Below are 15,335 nucleotides of genomic sequence, written 5' to 3' on the forward strand. Positions count from 1 at the left end.
ATCAACAATTCGACACAGACACAGAGAATTATGAGAAGAGAGATCTGTGTAGCTAAATATGTATATGTAGTATGGTCACACAAATATTTAGTAGCTGAAATATATATAAATGTAACTGAAACATACTTTACTATATTTAAAGGCTCAGGTGTTGGAAGAGAAACTGTTGTGGTTTATATGCATTTATTAATTACTCCTACAAACCAGATGGAACACTCTCTTAAAATTATTTTGTGTTTCTATTTTAAAATAAATTTTTTAATGTAAACTAGCATTTAGTACTATGACATAAGATAACATCTTAAAGCATCATCATATACCATAGATTTTAGTAACATTTTGTTAGCTAAAAAATAGTACAGTTTAAATAAAAAATAATTATAATGAATTTATAAAGTTTAATTAACAATATTTAAATTTTACTAAAATATAAAAATTAAAGTAGAAGAAAAATGTATTAAAAACTAGTACTAGTAAAAAATGAAAGTGGAAGTCATAGTGAGACACATAGGATCTCAGGTGATTAATTAATTGTTTAATACTCTGTAAATGATAACAAGTGAAATTTGGTTATAACACCACAATATTACTGGTTTCTGGTTTAACATTAATTTGACATTTTTGCTGTCTGTATGTGTTGAAAATTAAGTTAGAAAATCACTAGTGCCTTTGAAATTCTTCCACTCCATTAATTTACCTAAATCACTAGCTAACTTATAGTATAATAATTTGTTCGAATGTGAGAATTATTTTTTTATCTGAAAACTGAATTGGAGTCTTACATATTTATATAAGTATTATCATATGTCGAAATCATATGTATTAACTTGATCTTTAGTTTGTGTAGTAGAGTATATACTTCACAAATTTTTTTATAAAGTAAGGGCATGCTATTATTTAATCTACCTGAGTATGCGTATCCCCACCTATATATTATTACTTTCTAAAGTAAGTAGTTTACTTTAACATTTTTTGAGATTAATATAATAGATTACTTAAAACTATTATGCAATTCTCAGAATCAATTAAATAGAGAAAACCTAGTTTACTTTAACAATTTTTTTGTGTACGCATTATTAAAACCAAGTCTTCATGTCGTTGGATTTTCTATGGTTCTAATTTAGTGAAACGAAATACATATAAGACATAATTAATTACTTAGGGTGTTTGTAGTAGTAGTAGTAGTAGTAGTAGTAGTAGTAGTAGTAGTAGTAGGATAAATAAAATAAGAAAGCAACTTATAACCATCTTTGAAGAAAATAAAATGATGAGTCGAAGAATGTGAGAGTTGGATAATGGTGAAGCGTGTTAATATTTCTTTTGTCTCAAAGGTAGCTTTAAGACCAAATGACTTCATAAATTGCTCAACTATGATGGCATGTAATCAAATAGTTACAGCAGGAGGCTATACCCCTATATTATTAGCCTATTTTCACATAATTACAAGCAATATTATATGTATACATATATATAAATCTTATGCTACAAGTATAATTAATTCGTGAGCTAGCACTGTTCTCGTTTATTTTACGTTTGCATTATTAAGTTAAATGGAAAAATCTACTCCAAGGGTTATTAATGACGATTGATTTGAGCACCTTAACTATTACTTATTTCATAAAAAAATGCAAGAAGTACATAGCTCCATTTCAATTGCTCAACGAAATAAAATTAATTCCAATTCTCTCTTAGTTATAGCTTTATAAATATTTTATTGTGAATTTTTAGGGTTTCTTTATTGAGCAGGAAGTACATTGTTCCATTCCAATTCCAATTGATATTAAATTACACATAATGGTTTTTAGACATTATCTATGTGCGTTTTTCTAATCAATAGCGTTTTTGGTTATGACAAAATTAATATGTCATTAAAAAGAAGATAAGAAGATGAATTAACCAAATTAATCCAATCACTTTTGGTGAAATACTTAAAACCAAATTAATCAAATCCATCTATTAGAGAGTAGACAAAGAGATAACTTGTAGCAATTAAATCATTCTTATCCCAACAAAGTAATTAATCAAGATCCATACTGATATCGAATTTGTAATTGGCAATTGATGATCTTTCTCTTTATATATCCACATCATGAGAAAAAAAGGTATGGAAAACTCTTGAGTACTGAGCAATGTGAAAAAAGTTGGACAGTCTACATAATAGTGTCTTTAGTCATGCAATAAAATATTATAAGTATGGAGCAATGTTGAAAGTGATATAGACATTACATGAACTTCCAAATGAAAAAAGAAAATGAGTGTTGTTAATGGCCTCTCATTTCTCGTGGGCAACATTGTTTTGTATTTGTAGCGGACCTATTATATCTACCTTATTTATTTATTTATTATTATTATTATTATCATCTTTAATTTGGGCAAAGGAAAATGTTCTAAACCCCTCACGCATTCACCATTCCATCTTTGCATAATATCATGTGACGAGTCAAGATTCTTATATGTATCATATATGCAGATAGTATATTTATAATTACTAATATCGATTAAAGTATAATTAATTATGTTTCAAAAATATAAATAATAATTGAAACTTATAAACATAAATTGATTCAAACAAGGGCATGCATGCAGTCGCTCAAATATACACAATAATAGTAATACCTTTTTGATTATTTTGATTCTTTGATTTGTCGAGTGCATGCATCATGCATGTGATGAATAGAATTTCCTCATTTATTTAGAAATAAATAATTAAGAATCACTCTCATTAGAGTTTTCAATATTGTTGAGATATTTCTATACATTTGACCAAAAAGTTAAAATTAAAAAAATAAACGTAATATTCAGAAAATGATGTAATATTCAGAAAATGATGTAATTAGATGTGATTGAAAGTCAAAGCGTTTGGCTGGTGAAAACACAGTTAGGACTTAGTAGCGTAGGATTGTATAATAATTTTGTACACTTAATACTTCCCCATAATTTAATGATAAATTCAAAATCTTGGACCAAAATTTCTTTGTTCATAAATAGCTTTCTAATCTAATAATTTAATTATGATATACTAATTAGACCAGTTAGATGATTAGATTTATTGATTACGTATGCAATAGGGGTTTTGGGCACACAAAAAATTGAATTGCGATTTTTGGGAGAGATCTAGGTAATGAGGAAATTAAATTCAATTTTGATTATTTACATAATAATAATCATTAAATGGGACGTCGTTTCATTTGCCGAGTCAGTTTCAATTTGAGGAAAAATTTATTTCGATATAACCTACAAACAGTTAAAAGATCATGTTTTCCGTAAACATTATTTTTTTAATTAAAAATCAGAATTCGTTCAAAGTTGGCTTATTTGCACGCCATTTAATCATTTATAACCCTATTATTTAGGCTGAATTGAGAAAATTGAAGGCGGGTTAGGTAAAAAACTGTAATTAGTTTCCTTTATAGGCTGCTTGGTAATTTATTGTTAAAATTAATATACTCATCTTAAATTAGTACTTAAGTACATTCATGTAATACTCATTTGTTTATTATTTTTCGGTCAGAAATTTTTTTATCACAGTAGTAATAGATCTAAATAATAAATCCGATTTATGCAATATGGTGGAGTAAATGTATTTTTCTATATATTTATCTGTTTTTTTTGGGGGGAAATAGTAGTTGGAATTTGGAACTAAAAACGTCAAGACAAAGGGAAACACCTCTGATCCAACTAACGTTTTTGTCAACATATGGATGGCACGTGATAAAGTATGCATATGGACCCTTTCATCATTGCACAAAATGTGACGAAATTAAAATTTTAATTCGTACATATAAAGATACATGTTATGCAAATGCAACATAGATTATGTGACTCTCTATGTAACCACAAACAACCAACCTCGTTTAGTTCGCATTTACCACTCAAATAGATATATAACTCCTATTATAAAATCTTAAATAGCTAATACAACCATAGTATGGCAAATAGCTAGCCCCCATCCCAACTAAATAAATAAATGTACTAACTAAATAGAAAAAATAAATGTGAAATAGTAAACTACTGTAACTTTTGTTGACTTAATGTATAATTAATTGTGCTAATTAATGGTATATATTAGATTACTGCTATTTTGTCTTAGCACAGGGAGCAAAAAAGTAGCCTAAACTTTTGTAAACTTTGGTGACTCATCTCCTTGCTTTGCTTAAACACATCATGCTCCAAATAACCCCATAAAGATGATCACATATATCTCAAAGTGAATATTGGAATATAGTATCAAACATAATCATTAAAATGTAATAAAATTAATAACCCTCATAAAGTATAAGTGTATAACTTATAAGAAATGCTTTAATTAATTGGTGGACACTTGGCTTGTAAGTAACCTTGGTTAGTGCTAACACAGTTATAAATTTGTATCAGCCTAAAATCGGTGAAAATCATTACTTCATCACTTTTTTTCTAATCATCCTAAACTTGGGGCTGAAATTAGGCAAAATTATGTGTAAACTCTCAAGAAAAGGAAGAAATTCAACTCTTTTGAGAAAATAACAATTATTTTAATTTCCAGTTATTTAAATTATTTTAATAGTTTTTATTATTTTATTTGATTTAATTGTTGAACTCATGGGAACCACAGTTTTTCAATCTATCCTCAATTGAAGTAATCATATTGCACAACAGTCACTTCTCATAAATAAATAAAATAAAGATTCTTGTTGAACCCTTTTTATGGAGAGCATTAAATCTCAAATCTATGTGACATTAATATAAATAGTAGAATGGTGGTCGTGCACATGGTACTAAAATAGAAGAAAAATCATGAATGATTAAAAGAACAAAATGCACTAACATATGATATTCTGCCAGATTTTGGTCTTGGAATAATTTAGAAGAACACCATATTATTTCCTTGGAACATGCACTGCATCCATGCACACACCATATAAATAATCTAAACTTTTGAAATTATAAAAAGCCAACAAAATAATAATTGCAAAAAATTGTTGCAGTGGTTGAGAAAACAATATTTAGCTTATCTGGTAGCTGGAAGATGAAATAAAGTTCATGTCCAGATTGTAGAAAAAGCTGTGTTTGCTAGTTGTCTTTGCTTAACTTATTCCACTCTACATATTGTTCTTTCTTACTCTCTTAGACTAATAAACAGGGAAAATGTTTTCTTTTTCCATTTATTTATCATTATCTAACAATTATCCAATCAACATCAAGACAAACAAACATGAAGCAGATTATTAATTATTAATAAGAACAGTGACAGGGAAAAATATTACTCTAATTTTCTTTTTCTCATTTTAAACCTCAGCAAATGAAATAAGATTATCCATGAAGCTTGAAAATAAGATGAGAAAACTATCCATTTTGTTTTTAATTTTCAAAAGCACAGTTAAATAGAGGCATACTCACCATAGGCTGTGTTTCTTTTATAACAATGGTCCATATTCCTGTAAGTACAAGCAAGTTCTAAACAAATTGTACAAATAATCACAGCTATAGCATATCTTAATTTACGTAAAAATATTAGTAAAAAAAGAACTGGAAGAAGAGTAGCTCCTTTGAATAAAAGTTGGAACCAACTGCAGAATACATAATTGATCAGACCTGCATAATTGTCATCATTGAGGATTCTGATTTTCATTTCCTTCCTCAGCTTAAGGTGTAGGAGCTGTTTCTTCCAGCATCTTCGGCTCGGTATTTTCCAGCCCAACATCCAACGATTTGGGCGACTCACTGGCTACACTAGGAGGGTCATTTTTGGTATTATCAGTTGCATGGTCTGATATGTTTTCTGGTTCCTTTGCAGCTTCAGGCTGCTCTAAGTTATGGTGTTGAGAATTTGGTAATGAAGGACTAGGAGATGGGTTGGTTACACCTAATCCTTTAGCAAGGCTAACATACTTGAACACTAGTTGCTTATAGTTGCCTAGCAGATCTTCGACATCACCAACTGTCAAATCACCAGCCTGGGAATACAAGAAAGGGAAATCTTGAAAGACACGGCTTACCTCGTCTTCCTTCAACAACATGGCAGCTCCTCTATTTTCGAGGTCTGAGATTGATGGGATCTTATTCAGCAACGATGATGTATCACTTCCATCTTGCTCATCGATCCTTGATTTGGTTTTGGATGACTCGACATGATCCCGTATAGTATTAGCAGGACCTTGATGTCGCCTAGAACTCAAAACTGGTTTTGGCTCCATGGATTCTTCCCTCTGAAGAGGTTCAAAATTCTGATCTGCTTGACTGTGTGCATCTGAGTTCTCAGAGAGGCCAAACAGCAGCTGTTTTGCTGATTCCATGTTGTTTTCGAATTCAGATTCGTCCATTGAAAGAGATTTAGCATCCATGTTCATGATAAAAGACTCCACAGAAAGCATGTTTGTGAAGAAGTAAGCTGATTCTGCTACCAAGCGCGTTTGTCGTCTGAACCGTTGTATGTATGATAAGTTGGAGTGCAACTGAGGTGGGTTTGCCTGAGCAAGAAAGTCATTACTCAATGGATAGGAAGACAGTTCATATGCAAATTATGCATCTACTGAAAAACACCATTAATATATCTTTAAAGCATGAGTTCAGTCCATTGTCTTGTTAAAATGTGCAAGCGAAGCAACCCTAAAATTCACTCTATCAGAAATATAAAGTTCAGCATCTAAAGTTAAAATAAAACAGAATAGTGTCTGAGAATCCAAGTAGCTACATAAAATGAGGATTTCCCGTGCCTTAATAAAATGTTTTAACAGTAATGGCATGATGTGAGTAGTTTTCACATTACATTTTCATATGTCACACGGATTGAAGAAGTTGATTGATTTTTAGCAATCACCATCAACCACACAGCAATCTTAAGAATGAAAAATGGAAGGGTATAGAAACAAATATTACCTTTATGGTGACATAAATGAGAACTGGGAGAAACTCATCGGCTCCTGGATGATCTCCTTTAGATGCAAGGGAGGCATTGACCAAGAGGTTGCTGATAACTTTGCAGCAATTGAGAATGCAAACAAGCTTGTCCCTCGGCGCCTTGTACATGTTAATCTTTTGCAGCTCTTTCTGGGCAAGCTGTCAGAATAGTATAATAACTGGATTCAGACTTTTCGTAAGAATATAAATGAGTAAAGTTTGTCATTCTAGTTAAACTGTGGTACATCACAACATCTCAAGTTAAAAGCAAGGAGATGCATAAAACTCTTTTTCTATCACATGAGACTTTAATTTCCCCACAAAGTATTTTTCATAACTATTGCACGATCATTTTGTCGACAGAAGCAGACAAGGGTTCAATCTCTTGCAACCTCTCAACGACTTTGATCGTTCAGCAATCTGTTCATAAGGTGTAAATGGATCAACATGAAGAATCATTTATTCCAATTGATTGACTAATAATCAATTAAGGTAAATTAATTATGACATGATATCAATGAAGGGAAAAACAAAATAAACCAAATCTGGTAGAGAAGTTAGATATAAAAGAAAGTCTAACAGTTCAGATCACCATGTTCTACATTCTGGTTTCAATTGTCAAGCCAAAAAAACCCATATTGCAGATTTTTGCTGAGAGATAAAATGCAATGCCCCTAAAAAAAATAAAAGTTTTCTACATATATCATCCCAGTAATCACTAATAGTGTCATGGTAGGTATACAGATTCAGTAATCACTAGTTCATCGACGCCAAGTTATTCTCCTCCATTCTGTTTCAGCTAATTTCTCGGACATTCAACAGTCAATCCCCAAGAGCACACTAGAATTTTTTATTAGATAACTAAGTAATGCAAGTAAACTCAATTTATGGTTGCTATACAAAAAATGCACTTAAAAAGTGTGCAAAAATACCCACACACAAATAATACACAAAAAAGAGAAAAAGTATTTGTCGATTCACTCACCAGCCAAGAAGTTTCATTCTGATATGTTGGCTTGATATCCAGATGTTCTGGCCGAATAAATTGTTGAACCAAAGCCATCTTCTCATGAAGCTGCTCATCTGCTTTTACATCTTCAGGAATTGAAGCAAACACACGAGTGAATAGCTTTGTCATAACATACTTCTCCAGCCCCTGCAATCAAAAAACAATTTACGAAGATTAAGATCTTGTTCTGTCGAGTGATAACATCTGAAAAGTTTAGAAGAGGTAGAAACAAGCAAGTCAATTCTATTTAGACCAGCTTTCTGACAAAATTACACATGCATATGAACAAAAAGCTGATGAAGAAAGAATGGTAACACAAAAATTAAAAAGATTTTTAAAAACTTTATGTCTAAAGCAGTTCACTGAAATTTCTCATTTTTTTGTTACAAATAAATAATGTGAGAAACAACATAAAATTTAGGTGATATGATGACAGAAGAAAAAAGGTAAACAAAAAATATTTTCCACCAGTCCAGAAACAATACTCCAATACTAACTTGTACATGTGATTACTTCAATATGGAAACTAACTCATGTATGTAAGGTTAAGGAACAGAGCTAACTGCAGAATATGTTACAACCCTAACTTGCCCCGGCCTCACAAAATCAAACAACAAACAAATCTTGAAACAATCAACACAATCATAGAAAATCCATGTGACAAGCAACCTAATACTAAATATGAATTGAGTATTATTGTCACAAACGATACTCACTTTACCTGCACTCTCCAACTCCTCCTCTGAAGATCCAGCCCAAAGGGAGTGAGCCCTGAAGGCTACTTCCATATTGCCAAGGAAATCCTGCACAGCTACACTGTCTCTCTCCTCATCCGGGGCGTTGTTCAAAAACGAGACTATAAAACTGCAGTCAGTGACAGGAAAATAATTAAAGAATTAGATCCTCGAGATAATTTAATAGACGTCTTCTAGCTTCTTTTATTTATGCTTGTTTATATACCCAACAGTTAAATAATTTCGAAGAGAAAGGACAATTACGAATTCAGCTATTGCATTTTCTATGGAGATAAACTAGCAACTAAATCACACATCTAAACAGCAAAGCCTCAGATAAATATAATACAAATCAGTATCAGCTTAAAGTAAACATAAGATGTTGATTACACATAAAGAACTGAAAAGTGCAAAAAACAAAGGCAATATACAGAATAAACATTTTTAGAGCAATAAATATGAGGCAGCAAACTGAAGCACAACAAAATCCAAATACAAAAATGATAAGGCAATAAAATCCAAGCTGAGATTAAAAATCAGTTACAGTTTCCATTAAGCTGCAAACTATCAATAACTCAATCTGACTGAAAATTAAAACTGAAACAGATAGAAAATCCAACTTGCAATATAAGAACTCAACTAACTTGCACTAAATTAAAAACAAAATTACTGAAACAGAACACACTCATCAATAATTGTGTTCAATCACCGAATATGCACAAGCTAAAGATCCAGCTAACAATAATTAACACGAAAGAATGCCATTCCCCTAAATTCGAAGTTCCTCAAATTCAACAATCAATCAGTGTGTGCGTGACAACACCTTTTGATGGCTTTGACAAATTCGGCGGCGGAGGGATGGCGCATACGCTCGAGGAAATCGTGCCACGTAAGTGGTGCCGTCGATGAGCCGAACACGTCGGAATTCTCCATCGCCGATCGAATGGATCGACGGCTGCGATTAAACGTAGTTGGGTATCAACGAATCAATAATGAAAACTAATCACCTGGAATTGTGGGCCGGGCCTGCTCTCATTTTATTTGCTATTTTGTTCAAACGGATTTATTTTCGGGCCGGATAATGGGTCAAGCTCGGGCCCCACTCCATTTTTTGTTTTGAATATGTATTAAGTAATTCTTGCAATATTTTTTTTTACAATTTGCCAATTAGGTCTGAATGTGGTCTCTTAAACTAAAATTAGACTGCTAATCCGATTCATGATTATCATAATCTTATATATCCAATTCAATCAAACATGGTTAGCTTTTGTACCATCAAATCATCATCCATAATTCATAACAATTAGGGGTGGCACGGTACGGTATACCGCACTCAAAATGTCATACCGCATACCGTATCGTAAATTGCGGTATGAGAAAATATCATACCTATACCTTACCGAATTTTTCGGTATACCTCATTGCGGTATACCGCAAAATTCGGTATGATTATTTTCGATACCGTTACCATACCCTTTATGCGGTATACCATACCGTATTGCGGTATACCGTACTTTTACATTATACCGAAATAAGGTATGACATACCGAGTACGATATACCAAAATAAGGTATGACATACCGTAATACTTGTGTTTCATACCCAAAAAATTCTATTATAGCCAAATATTTAAAATAAAATTTCACTTATTTAAATAATATCCAAAAGATTAAAACTACACCATAATCAAATCTATACAGTGGACTTGATTTGCATCTTTGCATATGTGTGTTTGAGGTTGGGGGCGGTTGAACTAAAATATGAAAGTAGGGTTAGGAATTTTAGCATATTAACTATTTTTTATATAAATTTTAAATACAACATATATATCAAATTTTTGGCAAATAGTGTAAATGCGGTATATTGCGGTATACCGCGGTATAGGAAAATCTATACCTTTACCGTACCGAAATCTATCGGTACGGTATCATACCGTACCGCAACTTGCGGTATAGCAAATTAGATATTTTCGGTATTTTTTCGGTACGATAAATGCGGTATTTCGGTATTACGGTATATTTTGCCAGCCCTAATAACAATCAATTACCAAAACTACATTCTATAAATTACTTTTATCAAAAAAATAAATATAAAAACAAACCTACAAAATGTAAAAAAGAAAGAGAGAAAAAAAAACACAAGCCTTGTTACATTTCTCTTTTCTTAATCATATTAACAGCAGCCAAATGATTTCAACCTAATAAACATTAATAATCTCTGGTCAATCTCAATGCTGCTTTCATAGTTTCATGTGCTTTTATGTTAATCAGCAGCTGTGTTACTGTATAATTGTAGGCTGTAGCTTAAAACAGAGCATTCCAGAGAGCCTCCTCTCCCTCTCCACATTGCTCGTGTACCGCTTTCAACTTCTCGACTGATTTGCAGATCCCGCTGCAGCTCCAGTCGAACGAGGCAGCGCACACATTCCCTGCCTGCGCCTTCCACTCGCAATCTGCTCGCAATGAAATGGATTAAGCATTTCAACTTTCAAGTTTGGTTGCACAAGTCCATTTCAGTAATGGGCTAATACGGAAAGCGGTACCTGGCGGAGTACCACAGCACATGCTGCGCTCGTCAATGTGCTCGACTTCAAGACCGGTGAACCAAGCACCGAGGGACACATCTTCGTTCGCGTACTTGTGCAAAATGGGCCTAAGTATTTAAATCACAAAAATTAAGCCATGATTGATGCATTTGCATACACCAAAGAGAAGGGTTTTGGACCAACTAATACACATCATTCATTTGTCAAGAAACATTCATCATTCCATAAATAAATTTGCTCAAGTTTTTGTTTATTAACAATAATATTGAAGGGGAAATGGTGTGCAATTATCATGTCTTAACCAAGAGCTAGAAATCTTACTGGTTGATGGAAATGTAGGTGGCTAAATCCTTTGAAATAGCATAGATCTGCCCCGTTGCATGCCGGAAATATTTATTCCCTTCCTCTCCGAATTTCCAGTACTCCGGCTCGTGGTACTTGACATTACTTTTGGGCTAGAACTGGTCCCGACTTCATGCACCCGATGTAAGCTCTTGGTTTTGAGAGGTGGTGAGCAAGAGTCGCAGCTAACGTACCTGAGGTGCAACACCATTGATGAATTCCTTTCCATCGCGATTATATCTCTAAAAAGGCAAAACACACGAATTATTCATACCTAAATTAACATGGACGTCGTCATCAACCTTGACATAAAAATCAGCATCCCACTTTGCAACAGCAGAGGCGAAGAATGTCTTTGTTTTGGCTGAGAGCTCGTGATACCCTTCAACACGATCCTGAAAGATTAACATCGTTGCATTATATATCTCTGACAAATTTTCTACCAAAAAACACAAGGGTTGCTAAACTTCTACCAGCCGGAGAAAGTCCTTGTGTTGAGATTCTTCAGAGTCGAGGGCTCTATCCAATATACTGTTCGATGTGGCACTACATCAACCAAAATGCCTGTATTATAAGTTTAAAGATCGATAAATATAACAAGGTATGATATGTTACGCTTCAATAATATGAAAAGGCCTCAAAACTGCATTAGCCAAAATGTACAGAAGCACAGTAAGGCCATCAAAATCAAAGTATTATAAATGGAAACGGAACAGAAGACGACTAAATCCTTACTGCAATGCATCAATGCAGAAAGTTGAAGTTCATTTAGCAATTAGTGTTGACTGTCAATGATCTCTGGCAGAGAGTGCCTCACCTTTCCTTCTAAATGAAACTTAATAATCTATACATTTTCAAAACTTAAGATCTTTCACAATGCCAGTTATCTAGCGTCATATATTACAAACCATTGACATCTCAAGAAATCAATGTAGGATTGTGAAAGGGAGGCCTAATGCTTCTGCTACTACATACATTGCGCAGAAATTATCATGCAAACAAACAAAACAAAGTCAAAACGCGAACTCTACCTATGTCCGATCATGAACCTCACAACGATCTCCTTCTCTTGCTCCAATTTGCGATGCTTCTCGCCTGATCAACCCATACCACACAAATGATCAACCACATAAATACAAAGAGCAAAAGTCTACTAAAAAACTGCAATAAACCTTGAGGCATCCAAGTCTCTCTGACAGAATCACACCTCTTTCGACTACTAAAGGCTGTGTTTATACCAATCACCACAAAGGCCTTCTTCCTCCATTCGGTAGCTCCCCTCACCTCACCTCTCCTTGATTCAGACAATTCCATCTGTAGCATTGAAATCGACTTGTCCAATGACCTAAATTGAATCCCCAATTATATTTCATAACTCAATTAATCTCAATTCTCACAGCATAGCATTTCATGAAGCACAATATACAAAAAAAATGAAAAAATGGAATAGATTTGAAGGAATTTTGAGACTCACAAAACTGCTTCATGGGTTTTGTACACCTCATTCATGACATTCATGCCCTGATATCCTCCTTTCTATTGAAACAAGAATCAGATGCTAAAAATTGAGAATTTTAAGCGTCAATTGGTAAAGATTGGACCTTTTTTCTAGTATTGCAGTCCTCGGACACGATCTGCAGCTCTTGGTCTCTTCTTTTCTGAGTTATTAACTGGTTGTTGGAATCCAGCGGAACCCAGAATCTAGATTGATTTTTGCAGTGGGGTTAGAATCCAACAAAGTCGAGAATTCAAGAAAGCTGGAATATTTGCAATAAATGAACATACTTGTTTGTGAAGCTGATTCCGAGGAGGAAGAAGGAAATGGAGAAGATGGGAGGGAATCTTTACACTGGTTTTGCTTTTCGTCATGGCTCTGCAATTCTGTGTTTTTGTTTACTGCGTTTGCGAGTCTGAGAAAATGGGGTGAGACATATTTTTGCTGAATCATGTATGTGTATATATGTTACTATATTGTGTGTGTGAGGGAAAGAGAGAAGGAGAGAGGGCGGTGATGGAGCTCGAAAATGGAGAATGTCGATGGAATCTTGGAGTGCACTGTGTCAGTGTCAGCGAATTTTTTATTTTAAATTAATAAATTTAAAATTTAATTATCATGTTTTAAGAATTTTGAATTTGGCACAAAACGAGCCTTTTTCCATTTATTTATTTATTTAAAATAAAATCAGGAGCTATGTTGTAAATGTAATTACAATTGTTTATACCTATATATTAATGAACTGTTTGATTTACAAAACTATGGAGTATATTGTAAAAACTTGTTTGATTCATGAAAGTGAATTTCACAATTTAATCTTAAATGAATAATTATGTGTAATTAGTTATATTCATTATTTTTAATAAAATAATCTTATAATTTAATCTTAAATAAATTATCTCATAATAATTAATCATGACAATCGAACGGCACAATTACTAATCTACAGACAAAAAACTACAAAACAAAACGAATAAAAGTGATATAACAACATTTGAAAAGATAGTTAAGATATGTAGTATTTTATAACAATATTTTGATTTCAAACCTTGCACTGTTGGGGAACTGATGGGATTTATCTAAGTAGTTCTGTACAACTACTTTCTGTGAGTAAGATTATATGAATGTTATTAATTGCAGATTTGAAGAGGTTAAATCAATGTATTCGTTCAATTAAATGAGTTAGGTATTTAATTAGTGAAATCAAAATACATGGGATATTAAAAGAAAAAAAAATATCAACAAATTACTACATATTTGCGTCAAACAAAACATTTTTGATAAAGTGAAACTTGAGGGATTATCAAATTTTAAAAATTACTACCATTTCTGGAAAAATAAAAATAAATATATCTGACTAATCGACTCAAATTATATTGATGTGCTTAAAACTCAATAATAACAAATTTGGAGGCTTGAAGGTAGAAGCTTTGTTATGGAAATTTAGAGGAGTATAATTTGACATTGCTATTGGAAGCTTTTATTATGTTCAAGTTTTTATAGAAAAGGGTTTTTGCTACATGGTCTACATACATAAAATTGAATAGGGTACTATAAAAATTCCAACAAATACAGATTTTTTCTAAATAATACGTACTCTATATATTTATATTGAAATAAACCATTGTAACACAATCAGCAAAATACTGCATTTAATTGCACCTCATAAATTTTGTTCGAAGATAAGTGATGTAATCTTTCTGTAATAAGATGCACAAATTATAGATCAGTTTTTGTAATTGAAGAATTTAAAAAGGTTCTCCAATAAAACAAGACAACAATTGCTCTAACATTTATTAAATTTGTTGGTATCTACTCGGATAATGAAATAGTGACAAATTAGGGCAGTCATTACATGTTATTTGAAATTTTATAAACTTTACAACCTTAAAGCCGTTTCTTGTATTCACCCAACTATAAATTATTTGTACCTATTATAGAGTACTTGATTAATAATTATTTGTGACACCTTTATAGAGATTCCAAACATTACACTCCTATATATGAGATGTTGGGCTTCTATTCTATTTCTAAATTTAGCTGGATTTATTGGTACAAATATTGGACTCCAAAAATAAAAGCCTCACTATATCAGTAACTCCATGATACTCCTCATTTTTTAGGAGTAAAGGTCTAACTAAAGCTAATTAAATCGGCCCAATTCAATTTATATGGAAAAAAATATTACTTGAGTTTTGACGAGAATATGGCATCAAAATTCATAAAATTGTTTTTCTCCATGTAACTTTAAATTAATTACGAAATCCAAAAAATAAAATAAAATAAAATTAGACCTAATAATGAACAAGTCATGCCTTCAAATTATTCAATCAT

The 15,335-nt window shown here is 32.4% G+C and overlaps 1 protein-coding gene and 1 pseudogene across 2 annotated transcripts; both read right to left on the reverse strand.

Annotated features, from left to right (window-relative positions):
* Positions 1 to 5,369: 5,369 nt before the first annotated feature.
* On the reverse strand, positions 5,370 to 9,623 carry LOC121760477 (vacuolar protein sorting-associated protein 9A-like). 2 transcript variants are annotated; one of them, XM_042156138.1, is made up of 5 exons: positions 9,443 to 9,623; positions 8,602 to 8,749; positions 7,862 to 8,032; positions 6,856 to 7,035; positions 5,370 to 6,446 (listed from the first exon to the last, which is right to left on the reverse strand). In XM_042156138.1, exons 1-5 carry the CDS (start codon positions 9,550 to 9,552, stop codon positions 5,622 to 5,624), a joined length of 1,434 nt encoding a protein of 477 aa, XP_042012072.1. In that variant the 5' UTR covers positions 9,553 to 9,623; the 3' UTR covers positions 5,370 to 5,621. The 2 variants fall into 2 exon arrangements, with proteins under 2 accessions (XP_042012072.1, XP_042012076.1); XM_042156142.1 differs by lacking the exon at positions 9,443 to 9,623 and having other exon boundaries at positions 8,607 to 8,742.
* Positions 9,624 to 10,662: 1,039 nt separating this feature from the next.
* On the reverse strand, positions 10,663 to 13,537 carry LOC121786575 (annotated as a pseudogene).
* Positions 13,538 to 15,335: the final 1,798 nt, after the last annotated feature.

Source organism: Salvia splendens, chromosome 2, assembly GCF_004379255.2.
Source record: "Salvia splendens isolate huo1 chromosome 2, SspV2, whole genome shotgun sequence".
NCBI lineage: Eukaryota > Viridiplantae > Streptophyta > Magnoliopsida > Lamiales > Lamiaceae > Salvia > Salvia splendens.

Bases quoted from the DNA above. Each gene is read 5' to 3' on its own strand.
- LOC121760477 (XM_042156138.1), bottom strand. From the start codon at position 9,552: ATGGAGAATTCCGACGTGTTCGGCTCATCGACGGCACCACTTACGTGG. The intron at 8,750-9,442 runs GTGTTGTCACGC...CACTGACTGCAG, and splicing joins TTTGTCAAAGCCATCAAAAG to TTTTATAGTCTCGTTTTTGA. The intron at 7,036-7,861 runs GTGAGTGAATCG...CTATTCTGACAG, and splicing joins AGAATGAAACTTCTTGGCTG to CTTGCCCAGAAAGAGCTGCA.